A 27817-nucleotide genomic window follows, 5' to 3' on the forward strand; every position below is an offset into this window, starting at 1 on the left:
TATTTTTTTTGACATATCCGTTTTTTGTTCAAACAATTAAGCTAACAGCATAAAAATCCAACTCTGATTACTATTGGCCAAGCTGATGTTCCAGTAATAATTATTATTGGTTTAAAGTTTCTGCAGTGTTACAGAAACATCAACAGACCTGGGGAATTTAATTGTTGTTATGGTGATGTTTTTATTAGATCAGTCAGGCAAGTTAATACCAGGTCTGAGGAAGGCGTGAGTCTTTCCCAATTAAAGCGCATTTCTAGTTAAAGTACCAGCAGAGTTGAGCAAACGTCACATGTTTAAGCTTGTGACTGTAGGATAAAACCTTTTGGGGGGGCGGAGGGGGTTCTGCCATGCCTCCCAAAAGTTAGCATGTAGATAGCATTTCATGGTTCTCCTTGCTGCAATCACTCTTAATATAGATGATATAAACAGGTTTAGACCGTTAGGTGTGCTCATGGTTCTGTGTTGCCCCGAGATGGAATTTCGGGGCAACAAAGAACCACCTGTCCCGGGTCAGTCATATTCAAGCAAGTTAAAAAATAAACAAATAAAGCCAAAGCAACATTTATTAATGTAACTTAGGCAATGAATAGAGTGCCTCAACCATATTCGCCTCCGGTGAAAAAAAAACCGATCATGCTGCAGAAAAATAGAGAAGCGGAACCAACGGAGAGTCATGTTTCCATCCGGACATGTTTTTTAGCGGAAATCCCAAAATGTGTCGCGGTTAGTAAATTAGGGGATAAATAAAAATAAAGTTATGATTTATTGAATCAGAGGCTCCGGGATGGCTACACTGGTTCTGGATAACGGAGCTTACTGGGCGAAGATCGGTTACAGTCAGGACAAAGTCAGGTGAGCACACGGCTACAAACAAAAACATTCAATATGGGGCAGGAAATTATTATTACAGCCAGTTATTGAACAAACGTGTGTGCCCAGCGCTTTATGATGTTTTTAAACTGATCGATGTTCATTTTTATGTACAATAATCATTAATCAAATGTTAAGTAGTTGAAATGTTAAGTTCAATTACTTCTGGGAATGTCCGAATCGTAATTTTACCCTTGAGTTAATGAATGAAAATGGAAACAAATTAAAGTCAGTTTGATTCAGTTATTTAGCGAACAGCCTTGAACATCCATTCAGAGCTGCAATGGAACGGTTCATGCGTTAGAAGGGCCTAGTCAAAGCCCAGACCTAAACTCAACTAAGAAGAGCATACTGTACTATTTGTTAGTTTGGATAAATTAAATAGAAATTATTTTTCTGTAAAGTATGACAATTGTTGTCAATTGGTGCCATGAAATTGTGGAATTGAATTAAAACTGTGAATATCTGTGGTCATGTGATGACCCAGTTCTAAAAAGATGTCAGTCATCAACATGGGTATGGTGAGAGATGACATTCTACTTCATAACCTGAACTTTACATATTGAATAAAAGTAACTCGAGAATGGAGCCCTGAGGAACCCCGCATATGATCATCAGATTTCTAAGTAATAAAAAGGAGGTTTGTTTTATGTAGCAGTTATAATCCTGACTTCTTTCCTTTCCTCTCAGCGTAATCCCAAACTGTCAGTTTCGCTCGAAGACGTCCAGATTAAAAACTTTCACAGCCAACCAGCTGGATGAGATCAAAGATCCTTCGGGTCTCTTTTACATCCTGCCCTTTCAGAAGGTGAGCATAAATCTGAAAATATCTGGTGCTACTGATAAGAAAATAACTAACAAAATGAAGGTAATATGTTCTCTGGGTCTGCAGGGTTACTTGGTTAACTGGGATGTCCAGAGGAAAGTGTGGGATCATCTGTTTGGGAAGGAGATGTTTAAGGTGCGCTTATGCTGCTTTGTTTTTACCCACGAAGAGAAAACCTCTGATTTCTGTTTTTTAGAAGCTGTAGCTGAGGGTGTTTTCTCTCTGAGCAGGTGGAGTTTCCAGACACGAGCATCATCATCACAGAGCCGTACTTCAACTTCTCCTCCATCCAGGAGTCCATGAACGAGATCCTGTTTGAGGAGTACCAGTTCCAGTCGGCTCTGCGGATCAACGGTGAGTCTCAGCTGGAGACCGGGCGCTTTAATCGATTATTGAAACGATCGTCAACTAATTTAATAATTGATTAGTCATTAACAGTGGAGGGTAGAGTACCCAAAAATTGCATTCAAGTAGGAGTAGAACTACTTTAATGTATTTTTACTCAAGTAAAAGTAAAAAGAAAGAGTGAAAAAGTATTTGTTAAAAAGCCTATCAGCTTGTTATTCTGTTTGCAAACAGAAGCAATAGAAAACTAATGGACGATTGTGATCAAAATTACATATTCTTTCTAATTTAGTTGTTTTATGGTTTGTACCTGTAACATTTGGCTATAATCTCCTTGCTGTCCTCCAGCCGGGTCGCTCGGCGCTCATCACTACTTCACCTCGAAGCCGTCGGAGCTCTGCTGCCTGGTGGTCGACTCAGGATTCTCCTTCACCCACATCGTCCCCTACTGTCGCAGTAAGAAGCTGAAGGAGGGCATCCGCAGGTCAGAGAGCAGCAACCTTTAGAGGAAATGACACGGAGAGCAGCACCAGGGGGCGCTAACAGGAGCTAGTTTCTTTGTTTCACCTTTCAGGATCAATGTGGGAGGGAAACTGCTCACAAATCACCTGAAGGAGATAATCTCATATCGGTACGGAGAGTGATTCTTACAGCAGCAACTTGTGTTGTTTAAGTGTTATGTATGGAGTGTTATGTATTGGCTTCAAAAATTTGTTAAAAAAATAAAACTTTTGAAGCTAGAAAACAAAAGATATAAAGTTGAAAAATATATATATATTTGAAATTGAGAAAAAAAAATCTAAACTGTAAATAAAGGATTTGAAACTGAAAAGTTATTTTTACGTACAAACACTGAAAAAAAAAGTTCAAAACTACCGTGGAATTAGTTTTCAAAAATGACAACACGCAATAACAAAGTATGGAGCTAAATTGGCACCATAAAGTTGGTTAAAATAAAAAGATATGAAATCGAAAAGAAATATTTGAAACTGACAAAAGTTAAACTGTAAAAAAAAGATTTGAAATTGGAAAAAATATTTTTAAACTATAAAGCCTGAAAAAGGTTCAAAACTACTGTGGAACTGGTTCTGAAAAATGATAACAGAATGGAAAAAGTTTGGCACTAAATTGGTGCCAAATGTATGAAACTGAAAAATTTGGAAACAAACATTTTCAAAAGTACTTTTCAGATTCAAGATTTTGTTCTTAATTTACAAATATCTGACCATATTTGTATGGTCCATCTCAGATGAGATGGAGTGGGTGGAACAATGGAATTGGTTTTGAAAAATTAATTCTATTTGAAAAATGTATGGAGTCAAATTGGTGCCACAAAGTTTCAAAACTACTTTTCAGATTCAAGAGTTTTCAGTTTCAAACTTATGGCTGTGTTTTGGTGTGGGGTGATAAAATTAGTGTGGAATCATAACAACAAAATATTCCCAGATGTTGCATTCAGGAACCATAGGAACTGGAAATGTCTTTAAAATATAATCAGCATTCTATATTTATGTGATCAGTCAAAATGAATAATAAAAAAGGGGGAAAAAAATGTTTGGATTTTTTTTTTAGTGTCAATTTTTTTTAAGTTCCAAACTATTTTTTCAGTTTCACATCATTTTTGTTCCAGTTTAAAAAAAGAAACATTTTTTGAACAAACTTTATTACTCAAATTGATCTCCATACTATTGAGCTAAAGTTAGCTCAATAGTATGGAGATAAATTTCGGCCATGAATTAACTTTTCAGCCCCAGTTAGCTCCATAGTCATGTGTGTTCTCTTAATTTTGCAGTCAGTTACACGTGATGGATGAAACGTATGTGATCAACCAGGTGAAGGAAGATGTTTGCTACGTCTCTCAGCAGTTCTACAAGGACATGGAGATTGCACAGTGAGGCACACCGATGTTGCTCCATATTTTACTGGAACCAAACCTGTAATGTTTCGATCCATCTCACTTTCTGTTGTGTTTTTCAGGATGAAAGGGGAAGAAAACACTGTAATGAGGGATTACGTTCTTCCAGATTTCAGCGCCATCAAAAAAGGTTTCTGTAAGGTGAGACTGATCGCAAGAAACATTCTAAGTATTTTATAAGAATTCACTTTTTCACTTGATTTATTATTTTCGTAGTCATTTGTTGTAGATTATTTGCTTTGTTGGTGAACCAGTTGTAACCAAGCTTCATTTGTCAGACAAATGGTTTCATATCTGAATTTAGAAAACAAGGGGCCAAAAAACTGGAAACAAAAAAATGACTTAAATAAATTTGATACTGAAATTTTCAAATTTAATGAAATCTGAAATTTCAGTTTCAAATGTCAAAACTAAAGAAATAAGATTTTAAATTGAAAAAAAAAGATTCTAAAATATATTTTGATTCAGTTTTTATTAAATTAAATTTTCAAAACCAATCACATAAACAGAATATCTATAATGTTTTAAAGACATTTTCAGTTCCCACGGCTCCTGAATGCAACAGCTGGAAATATTTTTCTGTCATGAAGCCCCGTCCTCACAAAAAGCAGAAAAAATATAACTGACAAAAACTTTGTATCTGAAAAGTAGTTTTGAACTTTTATTTCAATTTCAAACTTATTTTTCAGTTTAAAGAAAAAGAATTAAGCAAACTTTATGGCCCCAATTTAGCTCCATACATTTCTGTCTAGATTCAGGCCAGCAAACTGCCACAATTTCGTCTTTTTTGAGCTGATCTAAAAATTTAGGATTGCATTCCTCTACTTCCTGACAAAATGTAGGAAAATATTTACATTTCTAATTTATTGTGATAGCAGAAACAAAATGTTTGGGCCTGAGTTTCCTGTAAGCCAGTTGGTTTTGGTTCTTTTTGCTCTGTGGGGAGTTCTGATGTTTCTGTGAGAGCAGTTCAGGTCTGATTCCACGTTTTCTCTGCCCTGCAGCCGCGAGAGGAAATGGTCTTTAGCGGAAAGTACAAGACAGGTGAGCAGACGCTGCGGCTGGCCAATGAGCGGTTCGCGGTCCCGGAGATGCTCTTCCATCCGTCGGACATCGGCATCCAGGAGATGGGAATCCCGGAGGCCATCGCTGACTCGGTCCAGTCACTGCCAGAAGGTTTGTGGTTCAAAAAGTAAATTAAAATCCAGTTAAACTTTAACATGAACGTTTCTCTGAACCTTCTGAGTCACATAAAGACAGTTACAAAGTCAGCCTTTTATCACCTGAAGAACATTTCCGGGTTTAAAAGATTAGAGATCTAGAGCAGGGGTGTCCAAAGTGAGGCTGGGGGGGCCATTTGTGGCCCTTGGAACAATTTGATGTGGCCCCCAACTGCAGTTCAAGAATCTTACAAATTTGGTCCTTTCTTTTGTTATTTTTTAGAATTTCAGTGACAAATTCAAATGTCAAATGTATTTTTATTGTTTATTAGCAATATATTAAAAAATATGGTACAAAGTATATCAATAGAATTTTAGTAGATTTTAACCCACAAACAAAACAAATCCCTAGAGAGCAGACAAAACTAAACTGAGGTAAAATACTTTCTTCAATGGAAAGTGTGGAAAGTATTCTTTTTTCAATTTTAGTTTCATCCATCATTAGCTCTGGTTTGTAGGAGTTTCTTTTTTAAGAAGTTGTCATTTTTGTAGTTGAGGAAATAGACCAGAAGATTTTCTAGACCAAAAAAGTGAAAAATAAAAACAAGTTAGAAAACTTTTCACCTTTTATTAAAACAAACAAAAACAACCCCACTTTATTTTATTTAAAAAATATAGCAAAATTCACTACAACATTATTTCGTGTTTTAAGTTGGAAAAACAAGATGACCACTGAATACTTTCCACTTTGGGATTCTGACCTATTTCACAAAACGTTTGGACACCACAGATCTAGAGAAGCAGCATTCAGCTTATATGCACCACAAATCTGATACAAACTTCCAGAAAACTGAAAAACAGCCGAAACACTGAGTTCCTTTAAATCTAGATTTAAATCCCACCTGGTTAGAGTTGATTTTGAAACATAATCACTGGAACGCTGACCAATATGTGTTATCTTTATTGATTATTTTAAAAATGTTGACTAGATCAGTGTTTCCCAACCCTGGTCCTCAAGGCTCACTGCCCTGCATGTTTTAGGTGTTTCCTTGCTCCAGCACAGGTGATTTCAGTTAGGAGGTGTTTGCTGAACTGCAATCAGCTGAATGAGGTGCATTAAACAGGGAAATTTCTAAAACATGCAGGGCAGTGTGCCTTGAGGACCAGGGTTGGGAAACGCTGGACTAGACGATGTTCATGACGGAAAGCATTTTGAACTACTGTGTTGCTGAAATGTGCTGTACAGATAAACTTGATTGATTGATTGATTGATTGATTGATTTTGTTCGTTAGAGATGCACCCCCACTTCTACCAGAACATCGTCCTGACCGGAGGAAACTTGCTGTTTCCTGGTTTTAGAGAGCGTTTGGAGGCGGAGCTTCGGTCCCTGGTTCCCGCCCACCTACCTGTGAACGTGTTCCTGCCTGAAAAGTAAGAGCCTTAGAGTTTTCCAGAAGGTCCGAACAGAACGATGCTTATAACGCTGAGCTGCCGTTAAAACACTAACAAATAAGGTCCAGGTGCAAAGGCCAAAACAGAAAGTAGGGTTGGTTTGGGGTTGGTTTGGGGTTGAAGTGGGGTTGAAGTGGGGTTGGATTTGGGTTGAAGTGGGGTTGAATTGGGGTGGGAGTGGGGTTGAAGTGGGGTTGAATTGAAAAAAGTGGAGGAACTCAAGAGTGTGAGTCGTGTAGCAGAGGAACCAGCTGCTGAGCGTCTTTGGTTCTGATCCAATGTCTGTGCCTGTGTTCCTGTTCTCCAGTCCCGTCTGTTATTCCTGGGAAGGTGGGAAGCTACTGGCTCACAGTCCGGACTACGACGAGATGGTGGTGATGCGGGAGGATTACGAGGAGAACGGACACATTGTCTGTGAGGAGAAGTTCGATATTTGAGTAAAAACTGATTTTCAGACGGAGATCGTCTCTGATCAGCGACGGAAACCATCTTCAGATGGACTCCAAACTCATTTCACTGCGTCAGAAGAGGGGCGGAAGCACACATTCCCAAAAACGTTTTTTATTAACGGACTACTTAAAAAATACAAAATGTCTCCCGTTTTCCTTTTCCAATCCATTTTGTACCTCTATCTGCTGAGTGTATTAACCAACGATTTGGGTTACAAAGTGGCTTCACAAATCGACAGGAAGTTTGTTTTATTCAGATTTTTGGGTGTTTTCCACCTGATAGACTTCAGTAAATCTTCCTCTTTGTTGTTTTATGTATTTTTTTGGTAAACATTTCCCTTGTATTTCTTGTCCTGCATTTTCCTTACTGTCATCCAGAGTCTTCTCTGATAGTCTTGTTTTAAACTTTGGTTGCTTTTTTATGATTTATGTGAAAAATAAACAGTGACATCTCTGAATAATAAAGAAAAAAAGCAAAGTCCTGACCCTGGAATTTAAATTATCCTTTGGGGAATCTTTTAATTGTTCACTAAAGACAAAGACGTTGTAATTTCTTTTCAGAAGACGATGACGGAGGTCTGGTCATGGTTTGAAGCTCCGTTTCAGAAAAATTATGTTTAGGATTTGGTGTAACTTACAAATATGAAACCAACATTAAACATTGTTTAATTTTCCTTTATTATGAGCAGAAATCCTGAGAAAACAGAGAGTAATATGAGAAAACAACCCAAACTTTATGCATTCCTTTTAAAGGTACAAAAGTAAATGTATAAAAAGCGAAAACTGTGGCTGGTATTGGTATTTATTCAATCATTTGGAGCAAACAGACCTTTAAAATATGCCAAAAAATGTCATTTATATAATAAAATGCTAATGTTCAGTTAGTTTCAACAGGTGAGAACAATCAATATGATTTTATCAACTCCAACAAAACTACCATCCATGACTGTAAAGAGTCGGAGTAAAATCAAAAATAAGAGTCATTACTTTAAGTGACGCCAGATTGAGTGAAAAATCTTCATTTTTCTGCCGGCTGTGTAACGGCCGGCGGCCGGATTGCGATTCCCTCCATGTCCAGCTCCACTGAGTGAACGCTGAAATCTCCCAAACCCTGAAACACAGAAATGAGGGGATGGACCCATTTCATCTGAGCATTAGTGAATTAAAAGCAGTTTAGAGACAAATCTCAGAGGTTTAAGGTGTATTACAAACAGGGATTTTGTTTTTTAGGAGAGCCAATCGCAGCCTACAGTTGCCTAAAGAACTAAATCGTCATTTATTATCTTAGTACCACAATATCATACTTCAGCTTCTATGCAACACCAATCTGGAAAAACTTCCAGAAAACTGCACAGCTGCCGAAACACAGAGTTCCTTTAAATGAAGGCTAAAATCCCACTTGTTTTTGAATCATAATGGAATGTTGACCAACACAGTTTAAATTTAATAACTCCAGATTAAGTTAATTTGCATCACTTTTTAGTGCTTATTGCCTTTACTTTGTTTCTCTGGTATGGTTAACTTCCATTTTTTTTTTTGTTTGACACTTTTATTTTGATAGGACATCTTGCACTTTGTTATCAAACGGAGTTCAAGTTGTAACAGAGTTAAAATGTATCTTAGCATACCCCTTGATAGAGGCACAAGGTTTATTTTGCAACTTTTGTAATATTGAGCAGTAAAAATTGTGCATTTGTTTTATTGTATGCAAAAACTACCAAATATTTTTGGTTGTAAATGTTATTTTTAAGTTATGAACGTTTGTGTGTGTGTGTGTGTGTGTGGATGTGTGAGTGTGTGTGTGTGTGTGTGTACATTCAGCTCCAGCATTGAAACTGAAGGTTTATTTTCATCATCCTTCATTCATGGAGGTTGATACAATGTTGAAGTTTTGATGATGGTGATATTTTTTGTTAAATTGCAGAATCATGTTGAAACAATCAAAGCTAAAGGCGGTCCAAAGTGTGTGACCTTTGGTTGTATGGCCTTTATTTTCAGACTGTTGTGTGTATCTGCAGACGTCTCACCGGCGTGTTCCTGAGGGTCTTTAGAACCGCCTCCTGCTGTCGGGGCTCCCGGGTCAGCAGGTACAGGAAGCCGCCGCCTCCGGCTCCTGCCAGGCTCTGACCCAGAACCAAAGGCCTCAGAGCCTCCATCATGGTTCTGACGGAGGCCGGCTCGCATCCTGGAGCCATCAGCTTCTTCTGCTGCCAGGAGCGGTCCAAACACCGTCCCAAACGGGACAGAGAACCTGGGAGGGAAGCATTTCCAACCAGACTGAGTCATTTAATGGCTTGGTTTAGTTTATTGCCTTTGGACCTAAAGAGGATCGATCTGGCCTGGACTTTCAGAGCCACATAAAGACAGTAACGAAGTCGGCCTTCTATCAGCTGAAAAACATCTCCAGGATTAACCCTTCTAGGCGGGAACGTGTCGCCGGCGACACATCCAAATTTGCAGTACTGTAATTCCGCCACACTTTGCGCTATCTGAAAAATTCCAACGGTTTCTGAAAGGGGAGACGTTGCACTTTCCAGCAAATATCGGGTTAATGCGGCAACTTCACAGCTGCAGCTGCAGAGAGTGTAATTAATCCGGGGGGCACTCGTTTAATAGACGGTATATTGCAAAAATAACTTGCTGGATATTGAAAGTTCCAGTTATCGATACATGGGTAAGTATATCATCTCACAGGACATTTAAAGAACTACTTACAATTAGAATAAGGAAGGTTTATTGAGGCAGACGCTTGAAACTTCGGCGTAAAATGGTTAAAGGACTTATGTCCCAGTGAGATCTAGAGAAACTCATCCATGCGTTTATCTTCAGTCGCACTGATTACTGCAACAGCGTCTTCACTAGTCTGCCTAAAAACTAATCTGATCCAGACGCTGCTGCTGGAGTTCTGACTAAAACCAGGAAGATGGAGCACATCACCCGGTTCTACAGTCCTTCCACTGGCTCCCTGCAGCTCAGAGAAAAGACTTTAAAATACTGTTAGTTTATAAATCACTGAACGCCTCAGCACCACAACACGATCTGCTGTTGTCATAGCAACCTTCCAGGCCCTCAGGTTCTGGTTCTGGTCTGCTCTGCATCCAGAACCAGAACCAAACATGGAGAATCGGCATTCAGCTTCTATGCACCACAATCTGGAACAAACTTCCAGAAAACTGCAAAACAACCGAAACACTGAGTTCCTTTAAATTAGACTAAAAACCTGCCTGTTCAGAGTTGCTTTTGAATCGTAATCAATGAAACATTAATCATTAAACTGATATTTAGCAACAAAAAAAATGTAATGCTTCAATTGTTGACCGTGGTTTCTTCTATGACTTTGTATGTTTGGGTTTTTATAAAGTAAATCACTTTGTAATGATTTACTTCAGAACCAATCAAGTTTATACAAATACACTTGATTGATTGACTGACTGATCGAGATGAATGTGTACTTGACTACATATTTCCTGAAATTCACCTTCTGAACAGGATTTAGCACATTCCTCAGAGTTGGACACCAGCTGCTGGGCGTTCTCCACCATCGCCGGAAGACGGCTGTACCAGCTGCGGACCACATCCTGTACAAAACAAACACACACAGCGAGCGGCACTTTGAATCAGACTGGACCCAAACAGTCCAGTCTGCCGTAAAGCTGCAGCTATATGCAGCTATGTGCCAGCTTTTGAATTGAAATATTGCTTATTTTGTCATTATATGATTAAAAAGTTATTAAGTAGTTACAGGCCCTGCCATTAAAGCCACATTAAAGCCATGTGTGTATATTTTATAGGAAATACAGAGATATATAGAGATAAATCTTTTCAGTTATTTATCTTATATTACACTGCAATGACAGTCACAGTTTTAACAAATACGTAAAAAACACATTTATTAGAAAAGTTACATATTGCAGTTTTCACTCAATAAATTTTTCAGTTGAGTCCCAAAACTATTAAAGAGAAGTTAAACATTTTCCCAGACGAAACAAACAAACACAGCAGCTCTCACCCAGACTTTAAACGTTGCTAATGTTGTTTTCTCAAAGTTAAAAGTGAGAGGAGTGAAACATCTTCTCATAGTGGGATCTATGAGGGGAGTAGCTGACCTGCAGCAGGTTTCGAGCCAGACGCGTCTTTCCGGTGTAAACCAGCAGGAGGTGCTGCTCCAGAGACACCAGGAACTCCTGAGGAGGACTCAGACGCTCCACCTCCACCTGGAGGGGCAGAGACGCTCTGGAACGACCCACCTTGACTCCGCCCACCAGACCGCCCACCTGGTCCTGCCAGCCGCCACCTGGTGGAGCAGCAGGAAGTGATTAGGGAGATGCAGAGGAAGAGGAAGGAGATCAGAGCGGAGGGACGGGACCTGTGGTGAGAATCTGCTCCAGGTACAGGACCGCATGGATCAGGGAGTCGGTGTCATACGTCCGGCCTGTACACCTGTAGACCGCTGCCAACAGCGCCCCCGCCAGGATGCTGCTGGTACCTGCAAGAATTGACACCATTTCATCACCTGCAGATTTACCAAAGCATTAAAGGGGCCCTATTACGGTAAATTCACATTTTGGGTATTTTTTTTTGCTTCTATTCGGATCTCAACTGCTGCTAAAAACAGACCAAGCACTTAAAAACTAAAAATAACTAAATGAACAGCCATTTTTTGGTAATTAAAGTTTGTTGGCGTCTGAACAATGAGCAGTTTCATTTCATGTTTTTCTAAAACCAGAGTGTCTTTAGTCAGAGGAGTCTTCAAATTCACTGTAATACAGACTGCTACAGGAGATCTTTCCTTCCCACAGCCATCATTATCTACAATAACTAACTTTTTAATTAATATGAATTACAGCTACATTTAATTTCTCTTTGGGATCAATAAAGTATTTCTGAATTTGAATTGAACATAAATTAAAAAAACCTCGAGGGGCACTGGGTTATTACCTAGCAACCCCAGCCCAACCTGTTACCTAGCAACCCAATCTGAACTCCAGCACATTTGGTCAGCTGGTTTTACAATGGCTGCTGGAAAAGGCGAGTGTTTTGATGATGACTTATGATCCAGAAACCACTTGTTCCATTCTTGTCGTTTGTACTTTAGGCTCCACTTCTGCTTTTCAAAGATGTACAGTTGTATAATTACGCATCTGTTTGCCACCATTTTGCAAATGTAAACGTTGAGTCGAGGGGCGTGACCAGCAGCAGCTTATTTGGATTTAAAGTGACAGAGGCCCTAAAACGGCTCATTCTGAAAAGAGCTCAAAATAGGCAGAGATAAAATCTCATTAGTCACAAAGAATGACTTTGTGAAAAAACGTAATGAAAATGTTTCTTATAGACCACAGACCTTCCTGTCCAAGGAAGCATAACTGGTCACCTCAGGTTTTATGCGGCAGCTGCTCTGCCCGACGTGTTTTAGCATTGCTCACCCAGACCGGATCCGGTCGGCAGCTCCGACCAGCTGTGCAGCTCCACCCCTCCACCCCAGCTCTGCATCAGCTGCTGCCCCAGAGGATGCTGGGAGGACAGAGACACCAGACCACTGCACACACAGACTGCCTTCAGCAGAGCTCCTGCAGCACAAACACACCAACAGTGAGTATTCAGTGGCATTAAGATGTCTTAAATTTGTTAGAAATGTTTTTTAAGTTGGCCTTAAATATGTTAATCAAAGGTCTTAAATTTTAAGAACACCAGTTTCTCTCGTATATTTTATGTACCGTAGTTTGTTCTTCTCGTGGGATTTTTCTGTCAGGCCAACTAGCACTCCAGGTAGTTGAGGCTACCGCTAACTAGCTGCTAACATATTCTTGCTTGCTAGCAGAGTTGGGTAATAACTAGTTACATTTACTTGAGTAATTTTTTTTGGGAAAAAGTGTAGCTTTGAGAGTATTTTTTTACTACGCTGAACTTTTTACTTTTACTTGAGTAATTTTATTATGACGTATGAACTGAATGAAAAGCAAACATGCTTTAACCAAAAATTCACCAGACACAGACACACCTCTAGGTTTTGTTAAAGTTTCATAAGTTTTTTTGTTGAAAGAAACTGATTTGGAGCATTTTTTGGGGGGGCTTTTCCCTGAGCTTGTTATTTTGTAATTATGTTATTTATATTGAAAATACCAAAATTTAAACACATAACTTTATGTTTTGGTCCATCTCATGATGTAATTTTTAAATATTAAATGGTTGCTCAGTACTTGAGTAGAGGTTTTATCAAATACTTTTTTTACTCTTAGTTGAGTCATTTCTTTTTACTTTTACCTAAATAAAAATATGTCCAAGTATTATAACAATTTTTTGTGAAACTGTAGCTAACTAGCTAGCATTTTGCTCCTATTATAAGTGTATATTTATTGCCAGTTAGCTCAATGCTACATTCATTCAGTGCAAAAATGTTTAGCACAACTACTATATAAAATACAACATTTTCTTTTGTACATTTCTGTTGATCTTAAATTTCATTCTTCAGGAGCTCTGATGGTGTTGTACCTGGAGCGTGAGGCTGGCTGTAGTCCCTCAGGTCATCCAGGTTTTCACACACCATCTCTGTGGACGCCCCGCTGCCCCGCCCACCGCTGCAGCTGACCAATAGGAGGTGGGGTTTCACAATGCGACGGGCTCTGGCTCCGATTGGACGTTTCCCGTCAACCTTCACGGAGACGTTCGTCACTGATCCGCCATGCTCGAAGGCGATCGGTGGCGTGTCACTCCAGCCCCCTGAAACACAAACACTGGAGCTCAAAAGCTGAAAATGGTTTCCACAACGTGTGATTTAAAGGCAACCTATTATGCAAATTTCACATTTTGCATGTTTTCATACTTCCGTTTGGGTCTCTACTGCTGCTAAAAATCTCCAGCGCTAAAAAAAAAACAAAAACAAAAAAAACAGCAGTTTTTTTTAGCAACAAGTTGTTTTTAGGTGTTGGGAAAAGTAGTTATTTCAAAAACCTCCTGATTGTTGAGTCACAGTCAACGTTCAGCAGCAGCTTATTTGCATTTAAAGTGACACAAGCCCTAAAACAGCTCATTTTGGAAGAAGCTCAAAATAAGCAGAAGGACTAAAATCTCTGAATCTAAGAACGATTTTCAAAACTGTCATGAATATGTTTTGTATAGGACATAAACCTATCCAACCTGTTCAAGGAAACATAATAGGTCACCTTTAACAGAAAAGTTACACCTGTTCCTCACCTGCCAGGTCCAGTCTGGCTGGACACTCTACTTCCTGCCACTCCCCGATAGGCGGGGCCTCTCCCTGTCCAATGGAGATGAACCTCTGGGATGACATCACAGCCTGCCGCAGCAACACCTGGCCGGCGCCCTCATAGTGCCGAGCCGCCCGTACGAGCAGGTCTGGCCTGCAGGGGGCAGTAAAGCAGGTCACAACGCATTCAACAAGCAGTGAAAACAGACAGCGAGATGCTAACCTGCTCAGCCAGAGCTGTCGCTGCGCAGCAAGAGCATAAACTCCTCCCCTCAAGTTTCCCTCCTCCAACAGGAAGTAGGCGGAGCTCCAGGCCTCGTTAGCAGCTGGACCGCTCCTCAGGCCCCCTTTACCCTCCGCCATGCACACCAGAACGTCAGCGATGCAGGAGAGACAGCGGGCAGCCACGCCCACCTGTGCTCCTGGCTCCGCCCCCGACTCCAAGCTTCCAGCAGCAACTAAAAAAACGTTTTATTCACTTCTTGATCGTCTTCTGACGTAAAACCATTTAAAAAACGGTTTGATTAGTGCAATAACATTTCAGCTAGCAGTGAATTAATGATCAGCTGATCTGTTTTCTGTTTACTGCTTAGAGCGATGCAACAATCATTGATGATGTGAGTAGAGATATCAGTCATGTGACAAATAGGTGGATGATAATTATCACTTCTGACAGCGTTGCTTAATATACTTCTATAGTTTTTTAATGATTGTTTTTACTGTTAATATGGTTGTGAGTTAGTATTAAAACTAGCTTAGTGTTCAGTGGTTAGTCTTGAGCTTTGAGCAGTCGGAGCCAGATTGATTCCAGGTAATTCTGCATTGTTCAAATTTAAACAGCACTTTTGATAGAGGGAATTAATGCTGATGCTTAGGTCTAATAGCTCACTTGTACTCATTTTATCACAATAGTAAGTCAGAACTTTATTTCTTATTTTTGTATTTTTAGAAACTCCTTCATTATATATGCACCGTTGTAAACTGCAGTTCTTCAATAAAGCCCATGTAAACATCTGATGACCACAGGGTTTTCATGTAGTCGTCAATTAAGCAAATCCAGAGGTGAAAGAACCTCAACAGAGGGGAATTGGTTTTTCTGATGTTTGGATTGTTTGACAGTGTGAAGGAGAACAGCAGCAGCTGAAAACATAACAAATGTTGCAGTTTTGGTCCCAAATCGAACCAAAACTGCCGAACTACCAGGTGTGAAAACAAAATGGCAGACTGCCTCGTGTCATGAAAACCAGCTTGTAACTCACTGCTGTCCAGAGTCTCCAGTAGCGCCCCCTGCTGCCCTCCCTGCACTGCCACCCTGAAGCAAGGCAGCAGACAGACGTCGGTGCGACTCTGCAGAGCGTCGGCGGTTCTCTTCCTCCCTGCCAGGAACAGCAGCTCCTCCCTCCACTGCAGCTCCGCCTCCTGGTGGGTGAGTGACAGCACCTCCCTCAGAGAGACTCTCCACGCCTCCCTCCACCTCTGCAGGCAGCCTGGACCCCCCAGCAGCCAGCCCACTCCTCCCTCAAGGCCCACAGTGCCCCCTCTGGGATGGAGGACCGGGAAAAGCCGAGCCTCCAAGAGGGAGCACTGTTCTCCTTTTACCCACAGCTCCTCCGGCCTGAGGAGGAGAGAGGAGGAGAGAGGAGGAGAAAACGAATAAAACACACAACAAACAGCTGCAACATACAGGAATAATCTGATGTTTATAAAGAAAAAGACATAAAAAAATGATCAAACTGGAAAGGTTTGGATCTTACTGTATTCCTGAGGAGCTGAAGAAAACAGTCCAGGTCTGGTTGAGGAAGGAGGCGCCGCTTCCATTAAAGGGAACCTGAAGGGAGGAGGAGAAGAAGATGGAGGAGGAAGACTGTGGTCATTTAAAGTACATGATCTATCCATCTATCTATCTATCTATCTATCTGGAGCCTTCATTATAACAGTTGTGTGTTTAAATATTATTTTATTAATCAAATCAAAGCAGTTTTTATCTGAATATTGCCAAATTACATCAACAGATTGCTGCACTTTTTCCTCACAAATGCATAGTTCTGAGTTTATTGCATTTTTTATTTTTATTTTTTTGCAAAAATGGTCAAAAATGTTGGGCTAAAGTGATGCTAACTCCCACCTGCAGGTGGCAGTATTTCTTATTTTTGCTAATCTTTAGCTGCTAAAGTTTAGCGGCTAAAAGCAGCAGCAGTAAAGGCTAAACTTTAGCCTCTATTGATGACAAATAATAGTGGGCCGGTCAAAATGGAAAGTTACAAAAAGTTATATTTAACTACTTGAAATCCCCTGGACTTCTGAAAAACAGAGTTCACTTTGCTTCGTGTTAAGTTTATAAAAAACTAAGCTACGGTCTGCTTCCCTCAGCATCACAGTGTCTCCATGACAACCATGAAACCCACCTGAGGGCTTCAGATGAAACAGACCTGCTGCGTTTTTACCTGCAGGTCGTCGTGAGTGCCGACCACCGTGTACACGTTTAGCTTCAGCTCCCCCAGCTCAATCCGATGTCCCTGGATGATGATGTCACTGCTGAGCGCGAGCCGCCTGAGGCACGTTGACGCCGAGACGTCTACACCTGAGAGCAAACAACCAGACGGGATGTCCAGAGGACCCTGAGGGACGCCAGAAGACAGAATATGAACCACCATACAAACCTGCTGTATTCAGATGAATTAGTTTCACATTCAGATTCACTGATTTACTTTTTAATTTACTGCTTTTTAATATAAAAATAATTTGAGCATCACTTAGGATGTAAATGTCAGTTATGATGTAGACAGAATTTGCTTGACATGGAGCCATAGACCTATCCGAACCTGTTCAAGGTCACCTTTAATATCTTGGATCTTGCCTCTTATTGTTGTTTTTATCTTGCAAATTTCAACACTACAATAGCAGCATATCATTCAAAGATTTTAAATATTTACAGATATCTTCAGATGAGAGTAAAGTTTGAATAAAGTTGTCAGAAATAGTAAGATCAAAGATCTGTGCTTGGTATTTACAGATCTATAAAAAAAACTACTGACTTTGAGTCCATACTTCTCACTTTTGTGGGATAATTATTAAATTTTTTTGTCCAGTTTTTCCACCTAATAAAATTTCCACCCAGTGTTTCCTTGAAAAGACTGAGTTAAGACTCTCTCTGACCTGTAGGTGGCAGTGTTGCACCACTGCCCGGGTCGCCACGGCAACGTCTCCATCCAGAGCGCTGTTGATGACCCGAGCTCCTTCACTGAGCAATTTCTCATTCTGGAGGGATTAAAGCAGGTTAAAGCTATGAGCCACCATCATGATCAATATGAATTATTAGTGATTTTTCTAAAATTCAACAAATCATTTCTTTTTCTGAGGCGTTAAAAGTCTGGTGGTGTCCCGAAGGGATCAATTTTTGACCCTTTTTGTATGATCTAGACCTGCTTTCAATTCAGTTTTAATTGTGGATGACGTTGATGAAGAAGAGTGAGACGTGCCACCTGAATGTGCGACAGAGTGTTTCCAACCGTCCAATCAGAAGTCAGACGTTCGACATGCTGCTTCCCGGACAGAGTCAGGTAGTCATAGCGACCGCCAGGGATGTACACTGTGAGAACGACAAACAGGTTATGTTTAAACTCAGACCAGCTACCTGCAGATGTAAGCATCGTCTGATCCTGACCCAGTGAGAGTGGAGCTCCTCTCAGGATCCTCCACAGCTCCACCCTGCCCGCCCTCACTGTCGCCCCCTGGGGACCGTCTGTGGGACTGCAGCCTGCTCTCCCCTCATTCACAAACTGATCCTGGGTCAGATCTGAGCAGAGACACTTCAACAAGTCCAAGAAGAGGGAGATCTGTGGACAGAGACGGAAAGCTCCGTTCTAACAACTAAATCTGTTAACATTCAAGCTTTAATTTAATTAGCTGAACATCATTAAATAATAGATTATTAGTCAACAAAGTAGCAGCGTATTGGTTGAAACTGTCACCATTTCGCTAAGCAAGGTGGTGGGATCAACTACTCACTCTTTGGTTACCTAGCAACTCACTTATTCTTTGGTTACCTAGCAACAACTCGATGAGTAAACTACTCAGCAGCAGTTTATGGTTTTCGACTGATATGAAACGCTTAAAGTTTTTCCGTTTAAAATTATCCAGTTTTATCCAAATTTTTGCTCCTTTTATTTTTATGCAATTATGAGGCATGATGGCAAAACCTTCATCTGCTGCTGCATAAGTTACTCAACAAGTTGTTGCTAGGTAACCAAAGTATGTCGCTAGGTAACCAAAGAATGATTGTTCAATTTCTAAACTGGAGTTTTGTTGAGTAACCCCAGTTCACCCAACAGGTCAGGAAATCATGATAGGTTTTTCATGATCTGATGAGGGAAGCTACCTGGAGGGGCGGAGCTCCAGAGTCCAGGCCCAGGTAGGTGCAGCCGTCCAGAGGAGGACTGACGTGAGTTTGCAGCATTTTCTCTGAGACGGACCTGCAGAAGAAGACCGGGCCTGACACCTGCAGGGATTTCACAGGATTTGTTTAAGCTGCTGCTGCCTGCGGTGGAGCGTCTATAAAACATTCGATGACGCACCAGCGGGACTTTCCCATCAGGCATCAGGGCTCGTTGGATCTCCTCCCTGGTTCCTCTGTAGATGATGTCACGGACCCAACCCTGGAGACAACAACCCCTGACATCATCAGCTGACCCCAGCAGCAAGAGAAATCGCAGAAAAGGTTTCCACACCTGCGAGTCGCTCAGGTAGACTCCATGATCAGCTGCGTACGAGACGTCGCCTGGTACCGCCAAAACCCGAACTCCAGAGAACCCGTCCCAGGATAAAACTGGACGCAAAATCATTTAACGATCAGAAAACTGACAATTAAAGACTGATCGATTTGTGATGATCAAAACAAATGATAAACTGTGACATAGGCCTAGGGCCTGTTGCAATAAGCAATAATTCAATTAGTCACTTGATAAATTAAAACAATAATTTTAATTTGCATGATTAATTGTTTTTCTTTTTACCAAAAACTGGATGATAAAGGTGTTCAGTCTGGTGCTTCAGCGTCAACTAGCTCTTTATTTGAAGGACAATTTTGTTTACAGAGACTTCATAATTTATATTATTTGCTGTTTCTGTTGTTTTGTTTATCTATTTTGGATATTTAAAATGTTTTCCAGTTCCAGTGATAAATGTTGATTGGAATTTAAAGCTTACTGAACTTTGAGAATGTGTTATTATTATTATGCCTTTACTGTCATATGACTTGAAAATGGTCTCAAAACAACAATATATTGCAATAATTTCTGGGACAATTTATTGTTTAGCAAAATTCATTATTGTGAAAGGCCTAATCCGGATCAGAACCAGATTCTGCTGCATCGTGGAAGACAAACTCACCAAAGTCTGTCGGGACGGAGAGGATCATGTCGGTGCTGCAGACCCAGACTCCAGGAGGAGAACCCGGACAGATCTGAAAGCCAGACAGGATGAATGATGGTACAGAACTCTGCGGTACCAGCCTGTTTCTAATTCTTCTGTTTCACTGAGCAGACCTGGGAGCTGAGTCGGTCCAGCAGCACATCCAGAACACAAACCGGTGCCTGGACTTTCTGCCCGGGCTTCTCTTCGGGAAGCCAACAGAAGGCTCGGCTGCAGGGGCTCCAGGGAAAATCCCGACCCTGGGAGAGGAAAAAAATTAAAATCTACAGCATGAAAACACCAGAACAGAACCAAACTCAGGTCTGGACTCACTGTGTGCAGGATGAGGATGTGAGCGTCATCCAGGACGTCAGCGGTCACTACCTGGAAACAAACAAAGAATAAAGGAGGCAGATTAGCTCCAATAACATGAAACAGTTTAACTTTTTACCTCCTGACTAGCCTGCCCATGTGAAAAATATATACACTTAAGTTTTCTAAAATCTAATATATTACATATATTTCAGAAAGTATAGTAAAAGTGCTATTTTGAAACTACTTGTTTTGTACTTTAGCTGAATTTAAATACAATTAAAATGGAACAACTTTATGTACATTAATAATACTTGAAATATGTTTGAATTTTTGTGCTTATTTTTGCTAAAATAATACATTTTGACATTATTTTAAGTGTAATGCTTTTACTTCTGATTTTATATTTGGCCATTATGACTGCCTATCATTGTAGATAAAAAAGGCCGGGTTCCCTTCAAAATTTTTTTTAAAAAAACTTGAACATTTCTGAGTTAGAAGAGTGAACAATTTTCGACTTTTAATAGAAAATTTCTGAGATTAATCTAAAGATTTCTGAGGTTTTTTTTATAGAATTTGTTTACTTTTAAAATTCAGTTTTAATACTTTCAAATTCATGTATTTTAATGGAAAATTGCTTAGATTAATCTACAACAATCCCTCCTTTTTTCGTTGCCCCGTCTCGGCTTTCTTCCAATCAAATATATTTCTCTGGTATAATTTCTACTGGGCCAATCAGTGAACAGGAGAAGTCGTGACGGTGACGTCGATTTCCTGCGGCGCTTTAGAATTGTAGTCTGTGTAGTTTTAGCAATAGCATCGGATAAGTGAACAAACCCGAACAAAGTCCGTGGTGGCCAAACTTCCAAATACTGAATTAACATTAATTGCCATCTTATCCGAGCTTAGCAGTTCTATTTTTTCAGTGGACAGTGCCTATTTATTTACAAAGTCGGCAATTTCCGGTAAGCTAGCGCCTTACATAGGTCACGTGCAAACGTTAGCCATCGTTTCTAAATAGTCGAGAGTTGGGACACTCTGAACGAAGCTATAAGCTTAGAGGAAGAGGCCGATTTTTGCTAAACTAGCTGTGACTCACCGTGTACCCAGCTCTGCTGCTCAGGTGCTCAGCAGCGACCAGCAGGGCGTTCAGCGTCGCCCCTCCGCTGCCCGGCGGCTCCTGGCGGTCCCTCACGGTCAAAAGCAACGCATTCCCAGCTAAGGTGCCGCGTTTCTGCCGCAACTCCAACTCTTCACACACAAGAGCACAAAATATTGGTGCTAATTCACAGCACCTCTGGATGCTGTGAATTAGTTAGTGTATCTGCTTTATCATTTTACTTTGGATTAGCGCTGAAAAAGTTAATCAGTTTGACGTGTTTATTGAAATAATCGTCAACTAATTTAATAGCCGATTAATAGTTAACTGGAGCACAGACTCAAAAAAGGCAATTTCCAGAAAGAAAAAAAGCATATTCAGAGCAGTAATTAAGTCAAAACTGTACAAAAAATATATACATTTTGCATTTAAGATCAAGAATTTTTTTGTAAATATGTGACAAAGTTTTAACTTCATCTGGCTTAAATTCTGTAAATAAAAAATAATCCAATTGAGCAAATATTGATTAGTTAATCCAAAAATTGGTCTTATATTTGTTGACTGTATAAATAAAAAGTCGCTGTAGCTAATCACTCCTGAGGTTCAGTTTAAACAGTTAAATTTGTAAAAGAAAAAAAAAAAGTTTATCTTATTTGACTTACTATTTTAATTCAGTAACTTTATAAATAACAAAAAATACCCCAAACTACAATGACGCTCTAGTTTCACCCTTGGCACTAATTTAATCTCATCTTTGTCTTTTGTAAAACCATCATATAGTTAAGATCATATCCATTTCGTACATCAGCGACACCCTCAGGTCGACTGATGCAACTGCACAATATAAAGATTCCTCTAAGATCGTAAATTCAACAGATGCTTCTCACCTCTCTGGAAAGCGTACACACTGTCTTTGTGTTGACAGGTAAGGACGACCACCGTCCACGGAAAGTCGCCTTTCCGCGACATCTTCCCCCGGTTAAAGTGGACACAACAGAAGTTGTTTGACTGGTTTAACTACCAATCCTTAAGCAAACTGCGCACGAAGAAGCATCAACGACTAGTTAACCAAACTAGCAAAAGCGGGGCGGGTTAGAGGATCTTCAGGAGGAATAAAGTAAAACCAACACCTGTCAGCATTAAACGCGTTCATTTTCAGATATTGTTGAAATGCAGCCACTCTTAAAAAGAGTATAAATCTGATCCATGGCGTCTGTTTAACCCTTGCCCATTTGTATCGGAATAGCATGACTGCGCGGGCTTCCGTAAGGGTTTGTTTTCTACTACCTGCCCGTCCGTTGGGGCGGTGTATCAAAGTAAAAAAGCGCCTTCAGTTCAGTTTAATGGGGAAAATTTAATCAAATTAATGAGACATCCATTTCCTTAAACTTTTTTACTTACAGGCTAATCTAATTACTTAATTCAATTCTGCACACAAAACAGCTTTCCAAAATTAAAGTGTCTTTAATTGCATAAGCAACTTAAAATCTCACTTGATTTCATGTAATTCTTCTGGAATGAAGTCCAAGAACTGAACAGACAAACATGCTCTAATCAGGATCAGGTCCACAGATTATCCAGCATGTCTGAGAAAATCCCACATTAGTAAAAATTTGAGACCACTCATAAGACATTCAGTTAATATTTAATAGAAAAAAAGCCAAGAAGTCAAGCCACAAATCATAATCCTGACTCTCCAGGATGTAAAAATAAACAGTTAAAACATGTTTAATGAGCTATACAACAGAATTCAGTAGTATTTATATACACATATACATTAAAATTCGTTCCTGGGTAGAGACACATGGCATGCTCAGTCATCTTCCTCATCCTCGGCAGGCAGAGGTCTGGACCTGAGCAAAACAAAGACGTTTGAGATTAAACTGAGAACTAGACCAAAAACCACCTGCTGGAGTTTCATTCTGTGAGAAAGATTGCCAATCATCTGAAAAGAGAGTAATCAAAATGTGTTGGAAAGATGGAGATCAAATGAAGAAAAATAATCTTTTTTTTCACCCACATGTTGGAAAAACGTGAGGAAAGAAACATTTGCTCATTTACGTTTTTGCTCAAAGGAAAAGAGGGGAAAAAAACCCATCCAGAAGTTAAGGCTTTCCAGAGTAATTCAGATTTCTCAGTGAAAAAAGCAACCATATCACTGACATACCGATGTTAACAGCATTATATTGTGCATCCCAACTCACAGCAGAGGTTAAATCTAAAAAATAAATGAAACGGTTGGAATCCAAACAAAAACACAATCCTCATCAAATCAAACCTCATTAACACCAGGGTTTGTACTTTTCTTACTCTTAAATTTAAGCAGTTTAAGTTTCCCACCACACATTTGGGATAAAAATAAAACAAATGAACTAAAAAATAAATAAATTCACTAGTATGTCATTTATTACTGTTGTTGACGTCTTGTGATGGTATCTGACATTCTGCAGCAACTAAAATAGAACAAAATTGTATGTCTCTATGCATATGGTTTGGTCATTCTACTTGGCCTAAAACAGGATAAGTTTAATCTGATTTAACCTCAGACAGAGACAGAAAAAGTTTGTCTTTTTATTAGATGCATAAAAATGTCTACTCAACTGTAGATGAAGTCTAATTTTAGGCTTTAGGGCTGCACTGATTGCAGTTTTATGGACGATTTTTTTAAAAAAAAAGCACCTTCCAAACACCAAATTGAAATGCAAGCATTTCAAGGATTTCAATCACCTGTACGAACTCTGAAACGCACAAACCATTTTACCTGAAGTAAACATCTCAAATGAATGAATGCTCAAACTTTACAAAAAAGCTCTGCAACGTGTTAAAATCTGTAGTCGATATGAAACACGCCTCTAACCGTAGTTGTATCACATCTCAATGTTTTTAAACGGTGAGGATAAAATCAGTCAGCTCAGCATCGTCTTTATCTGCCAACTCAGAAATCTGACCAGATACCAATCTACGGTTTCAACAAACATACTTCCTGCTGGCCTTCGACATGCCGCTGCCGCCGGCCTCCTCTTCATCAGACTCTGTGGGTTTCTGGTTCTCCTTCTCGGGCTTTCTAGGCGGCCCGCCAAAGAAATCCCCGATGCCTTTCTGCCAGGTGGGGGTCGGGCGGGGACACACAGGGTTCCCACCGGCATATTTGTTCTTTGCTGTGGAACAAACTTCAGTGTCAGTTGCGTCATGTACAGTCGGCGTTCAGCTGTGACTGGGTGAACTCGGACTGACCCGGGTTGGACGAGTGGCCGTTGGACGACGACGACGCGTTGGCTGAACTGGAGCCCAGTGACTTACGAGGCGCAGACGCTGCAACAGCTGGAAAATAAGATGCGACAGACTGATGAGACAGAGAGAGAAACACACTTGGAAGAACCACCTCATGTATTTCTCTTGATTATGATGCAAAAATTGCAAATGGATACAGTTTTATTCTCGAAAATAGAAACATTTTGAAACAATTTAGATATTTTCAGGATTTCATCATTACATGGTTATGCATTTTATAACTTTCAAGAATATTTACTATATTCTTGGTACAGAACCTGCATTACTGAAATGACTGGTGATTATTAACCAATTAACTGAAGAACTAAGAGTTACATTTCACTCAAAAATAAGGGAACATAGTTGCTTTTCCATCATTTCTTTTTTTTTTTTCTATAGTTCCAGACCAGGAAAATCCTTCAAGCAATTTCCATACTTTTGTGAATGAAACTATGTAACCATAACTAAAGCCTGAGCATTTATGCGCAACAGCTCTGTATATATCAGATTTATAAAAGGTATTGATCAAATTATACAGTTTAAACATAGTAAAGAAGTGAAAATGAGATTTATTTTTACGCCGAATTTGCAAAAACATTTAATGAAATAGAAATATCGAGTTTATTATATTTCATCATTAATCTATCTCTTGTTATTAGCGTGAACAGACGTAATTATGAAACTTCTGAATGGAGTTTGGTGGAACATTCGTACAGAGACGCTCTGAGGCGCTAAAAACTGGCGCCACTTTGGCAGAAAGCTCAAAACGAAACAAGACAAACATTTTTGTCAGCTGACAAGGTGTCAGATAAGTCCGAATCTGTTGGAATAAACAATCTTTTACAACTACAACGATCTTTAAAGTGTTTTAATATGTTGTTTTATTCAGTATGAGCCGAAAAGTGCGGAACCAGTCTCCTGTTGGCGGGCGGCTGTTTAAAGATGCACCAGCAGCCGATTATTTAACTCATTGACAGTTACAGTAATCACATGTGGGAGGAAATAAAATACATCTAATACAAACTTAATCTAAAAAAATGTAAGACGTCTTCTTTATGTCGGTTAATGAAGCATGTCTGACGGATTCCAGGTCACCAGATTTAATACAAAAATCAAGATTTTTAAACAATACGAAATTAAAAAATGCCTTGGAAGAATTTAAATAAATCTCGCTACTTTTACCTTTTCTGTATGATGCAGGAACACTGTCGGCTTTAGTCCTCACCATGTTGGCGGCGACCTTGTACAGTAAATCGATGATTCAGATAAAATTATACCGAGTAAAGAAAAGCGTCCCGCCTCCGTTTAAAACCATCTGCGGATGGGGCGGGAGATTTCTTCTTCTCTTCCGTTCATGGGACAACATGACGCGAGTCTGCGGCCCAGCGGTGTAGATGTGCTACAGCAGCTCTTAGAGTTTAAGCGGTAGAAAGAGCTCTTTAAACGTCTTTTTCTCACACCAAACATCCTTATGTCATCCTTCGCTGTATCCATACACCATCTTTGTGGTGCTTTCTTTTGCAGACTATTTGCACACAGAAATGCAAATAGTTTGGTAAACAAGTGAACTACCACGACAACAAACATGTCTTCGTATATTTATTATTCTATATAAAACTTACAAATCTTATGTAACCTAAAGTTCTGTTTAGAGATAACGACCATCCTAACAGCATGTACATGATTACGAGAAGATTAAATGGAAGAAGGACAGATATTTAATTTAAAAAAAGTCATCTTCAGATGGACTGAAGGGTCTGCGCGTTTGGTGTCCTTTCCCCTTCCAAGATGGCGGCCTCGCTGACGTGTTACTGCAGCTTAGACAGGCGACTGTGGGGTGTTTTATACCTCCTGGTGTTCCGTAGTGGCGGTTAGCGGCTGCAGGAGGATCGAAAACTAAACATATTCATCAGTTTTTGAGGATCCTCTTTACTTTCAGGGTTTGTATAACTTTCTTATCCAAAATCCTTTAAGATTCCGGAAAACTTTCATGTTGTTCACGACACTTTTCTGGCTTCTCGGGAACTTTAAACCTCCAGTAGCTCACAAACGTTAGCTAGTTAACGTTGACTAGTTGTAGCTGGGTTGGTCAGATTGATCAATATAAACCAACAAACTTTTAGTGTAATGGTTAAAAACTGATGTTTGCTGCGGGGAGATTTGTTATATTTGTTTGCATTTAAATTATTTTTTCAGCAAATTTAGTTTCGTTGTGATATAAACAAATAACACCTGAGTTTTTATATCCTCACCAAGAATCTGAAAACTACAATAAAACCTAATTATAATACAACATTCATGCACAGAGTGACTTGGAGTGCCTTATAAAATAAACATACTTTAAATAAAGCATACACGAAAAGACAATAATGAAAAAGACATGAATTGTTTTAATTTAAAGTTTCAATGAATTTATTTTCCAGCATTTCAACGTTTTTGGGGAGTTTTAGAAATAAAATTCTGCTCGACAGAGGAAAAAACTGAGAATTTTTCCAGAAACTCTGTTTTTAATGAGTTCAGTGATGAATGTGCACATCAAAGAGATCCTCTCTTCATCTTTGCTCTGCAGAGATGAAGAGCACCAGCTGTACCAGCTGCTTTGGTACAAGTGAAGTTTATAGTTCAACTTCTGAACTTATAATTTCTCAAATAGTTGCTGCTATGTTTGCTTTAAATTACCGCATCTAAACTTTTCTGTAATATGTTAAAACCTCAAATGCTGGATTAGTTGTTAATGTGGAAAGTTCATGGGTTTTTTGATTGGTAACCACATTGAGGTGTGTTTGTTTTAACCTCCAGCTGCTGCCATGGAGGAGGTGACGCGCCTGGTGTCAACCGGAGACTGTGTGAAGATCTGGGATGCGGTTTCCATGGCGACTCTGGAGCAGTTTAACCCCCACAGCGGCAGCCATCCCGTTGCTCAGGCCTGCTGGAGCTCCAACAGTATCCTGATGAATGGTTGCAGCTGAGATCTGGATGGAAGAAAATGGATAATCTTACACTTCATGGGGGGGAAAGTGTTTCTATCTTCTCTAGTATATATTTATTCAAATTTTATTCATTTATTTTTTTTAATTAAATTTGCAGAAAAACATCAAAAACAATGGAATTAATACTTTGTTTATCCCAAAGGGAAGTTAAATGTCAAAACTTATATCATCCAAGTTTCCTCAAAGACGCATTGTGGATGGTGATGCTATGGGCAGGAAGGAGCTCCAGTAGCAGTCAGTCTCGCAACGAGCCTGACGAGGCCTCTGACTGAAGACTGTATGACAGCTCAATATCTTTCCAGCATAGATTATATTCCACATTAACATGTCCGGGTTGATACCATCAGTTGTTGACAAACATTGCTAATCCGCCTCATTTACTTCTGCTACATCTCTTTAAAGCAGGGGTGGGCAATCCATGTCCTTGAGGGCCGGTGTCCTGCAACTCTTAGATGTCTCTCAGGTTCAAAACGCTTCAATCAAATTCTTGAATCACCTCCTAAGTGCAGTCAGGT

The 27817-nt window shown here is 39.8% G+C and overlaps 4 protein-coding genes across 5 annotated transcripts in view; 2 read left to right on the top strand and 2 right to left on the bottom strand.

The window, feature by feature from the left end:
* Positions 1-662: 662 nt before the first annotated feature.
* Positions 663-7745, top strand: actr6 (actin related protein 6). Its single transcript, XM_007567490.2, has 11 exons — positions 663-852; positions 1561-1678; positions 1763-1831; positions 1927-2050; positions 2390-2525; positions 2616-2672; positions 3834-3932; positions 4019-4097; positions 4961-5132; positions 6410-6548; positions 6877-7745. Exons 1-11 carry the CDS (start codon positions 785-787, stop codon positions 7004-7006), a joined length of 1191 nt encoding a protein of 396 aa, XP_007567552.1. The 5' UTR covers positions 663-784; the 3' UTR covers positions 7007-7745.
* fcsk (fucose kinase) lies at positions 7678-22030 on the bottom strand. 2 transcript variants are annotated; one of them, XM_007567497.2, is made up of 23 exons: positions 21930-22030; positions 21043-21194; positions 19965-20015; positions 19766-19891; positions 19611-19683; positions 18950-19047; positions 18797-18877; positions 18601-18720; positions 17887-18058; positions 17705-17811; positions 17379-17480; positions 16667-16840; positions 15977-16050; positions 15482-15837; positions 14446-14680; positions 14210-14376; positions 13508-13735; positions 12442-12585; positions 11385-11504; positions 11125-11312; positions 10497-10596; positions 9046-9269; positions 7678-8129 (listed from the first exon to the last, which is right to left on the bottom strand). In XM_007567497.2, exons 1-23 carry the CDS (start codon positions 22009-22011, stop codon positions 8037-8039), a joined length of 3267 nt encoding a protein of 1088 aa, XP_007567559.1. In that variant the 5' UTR covers positions 22012-22030; the 3' UTR covers positions 7678-8036. The 2 variants fall into 2 exon arrangements, with proteins under 2 accessions (XP_007567559.1, XP_007567558.1); XM_007567496.2 differs by having other exon boundaries at positions 14210-14680.
* A 648-nt stretch (positions 22031-22678) lies between these two features.
* On the bottom strand, positions 22679-25652 carry pclaf (PCNA clamp associated factor). Its single transcript, XM_007567550.2, has 4 exons — positions 25495-25652; positions 24277-24363; positions 24023-24200; positions 22679-22895 (listed from the first exon to the last, which is right to left on the bottom strand). Exons 1-4 carry the CDS (start codon positions 25538-25540, stop codon positions 22856-22858), a joined length of 351 nt encoding a protein of 116 aa, XP_007567612.2. The 5' UTR covers positions 25541-25652; the 3' UTR covers positions 22679-22855.
* Positions 25653-26144: 492 nt separating this feature from the next.
* Positions 26145-27817, top strand: part of nedd1 (NEDD1 gamma-tubulin ring complex targeting factor) — an 18957-nt gene continuing 17284 nt past the window's right edge. Inside the window, exons 1-2 of the mRNA XM_016679359.1 lie at positions 26145-26252; positions 27112-27255. Of these exons, the coding sequence (XP_016534845.1) occupies positions 27120-27255 (136 nt within the window). The 5' untranslated portion in view covers positions 26145-26252; positions 27112-27119. The remainder of the gene's footprint in view (positions 26253-27111; positions 27256-27817) is intronic.

Source organism: Poecilia formosa, unplaced genomic scaffold (assembly GCF_000485575.1).
Source record: "Poecilia formosa unplaced genomic scaffold, Poecilia_formosa-5.1.2 Scaffold209, whole genome shotgun sequence".
Taxonomy (NCBI): Eukaryota; Metazoa; Chordata; class Actinopteri; order Cyprinodontiformes; family Poeciliidae; genus Poecilia; species Poecilia formosa.

Coding starts and splice junctions, on each gene's coding strand:
- actr6 (XM_007567490.2), top strand. CDS start 785: ATGGCTACACTGGTTCTGGATAACGGAGCTTACTGGGCGAAGATCGGT. Junction 1,679..1,762: donor ACATCCTGCCCTTTCAGAAG/GTGAGCATAAAT, acceptor CTGGGTCTGCAG/GGTTACTTGGTTAACTGGGA. Junction 5,133..6,409: donor GGTCCAGTCACTGCCAGAAG/GTTTGTGGTTCA, acceptor TTTGTTCGTTAG/AGATGCACCCCCACTTCTAC.
- fcsk (XM_007567496.2), bottom strand. CDS start 22,011: ATGTCGCGGAAAGGCGACTTTCCGTGGACGGTGGTCGTCCTTACCTGT. Junction 18,059..18,600: donor CTGGAGCTCCGCCCCTCCAG/GTAGCTTCCCTC, acceptor CTCTGTCCACAG/ATCTCCCTCTTCTTGGACTT. Junction 13,736..14,209: donor AGCCAGACTGGACCTGGCAG/GTGAGGAACAGG, acceptor TTTGTGTTTCAG/GGGGCTGGAGTGACACGCCA.
- pclaf (XM_007567550.2), bottom strand. CDS start 25,540: ATGGTGAGGACTAAAGCCGACAGTGTTCCTGCATCATACAGAAAAG. Junction 24,364..25,494: donor TCCTGCATCATACAGAAAAG/GTAAAAGTAGCG, acceptor CTTATTTTCCAG/CTGTTGCAGCGTCTGCGCCT. Junction 24,201..24,276: donor CGGCCACTCGTCCAACCCGG/GTCAGTCCGAGT, acceptor TTTGTTCCACAG/CAAAGAACAAATATGCCGGT.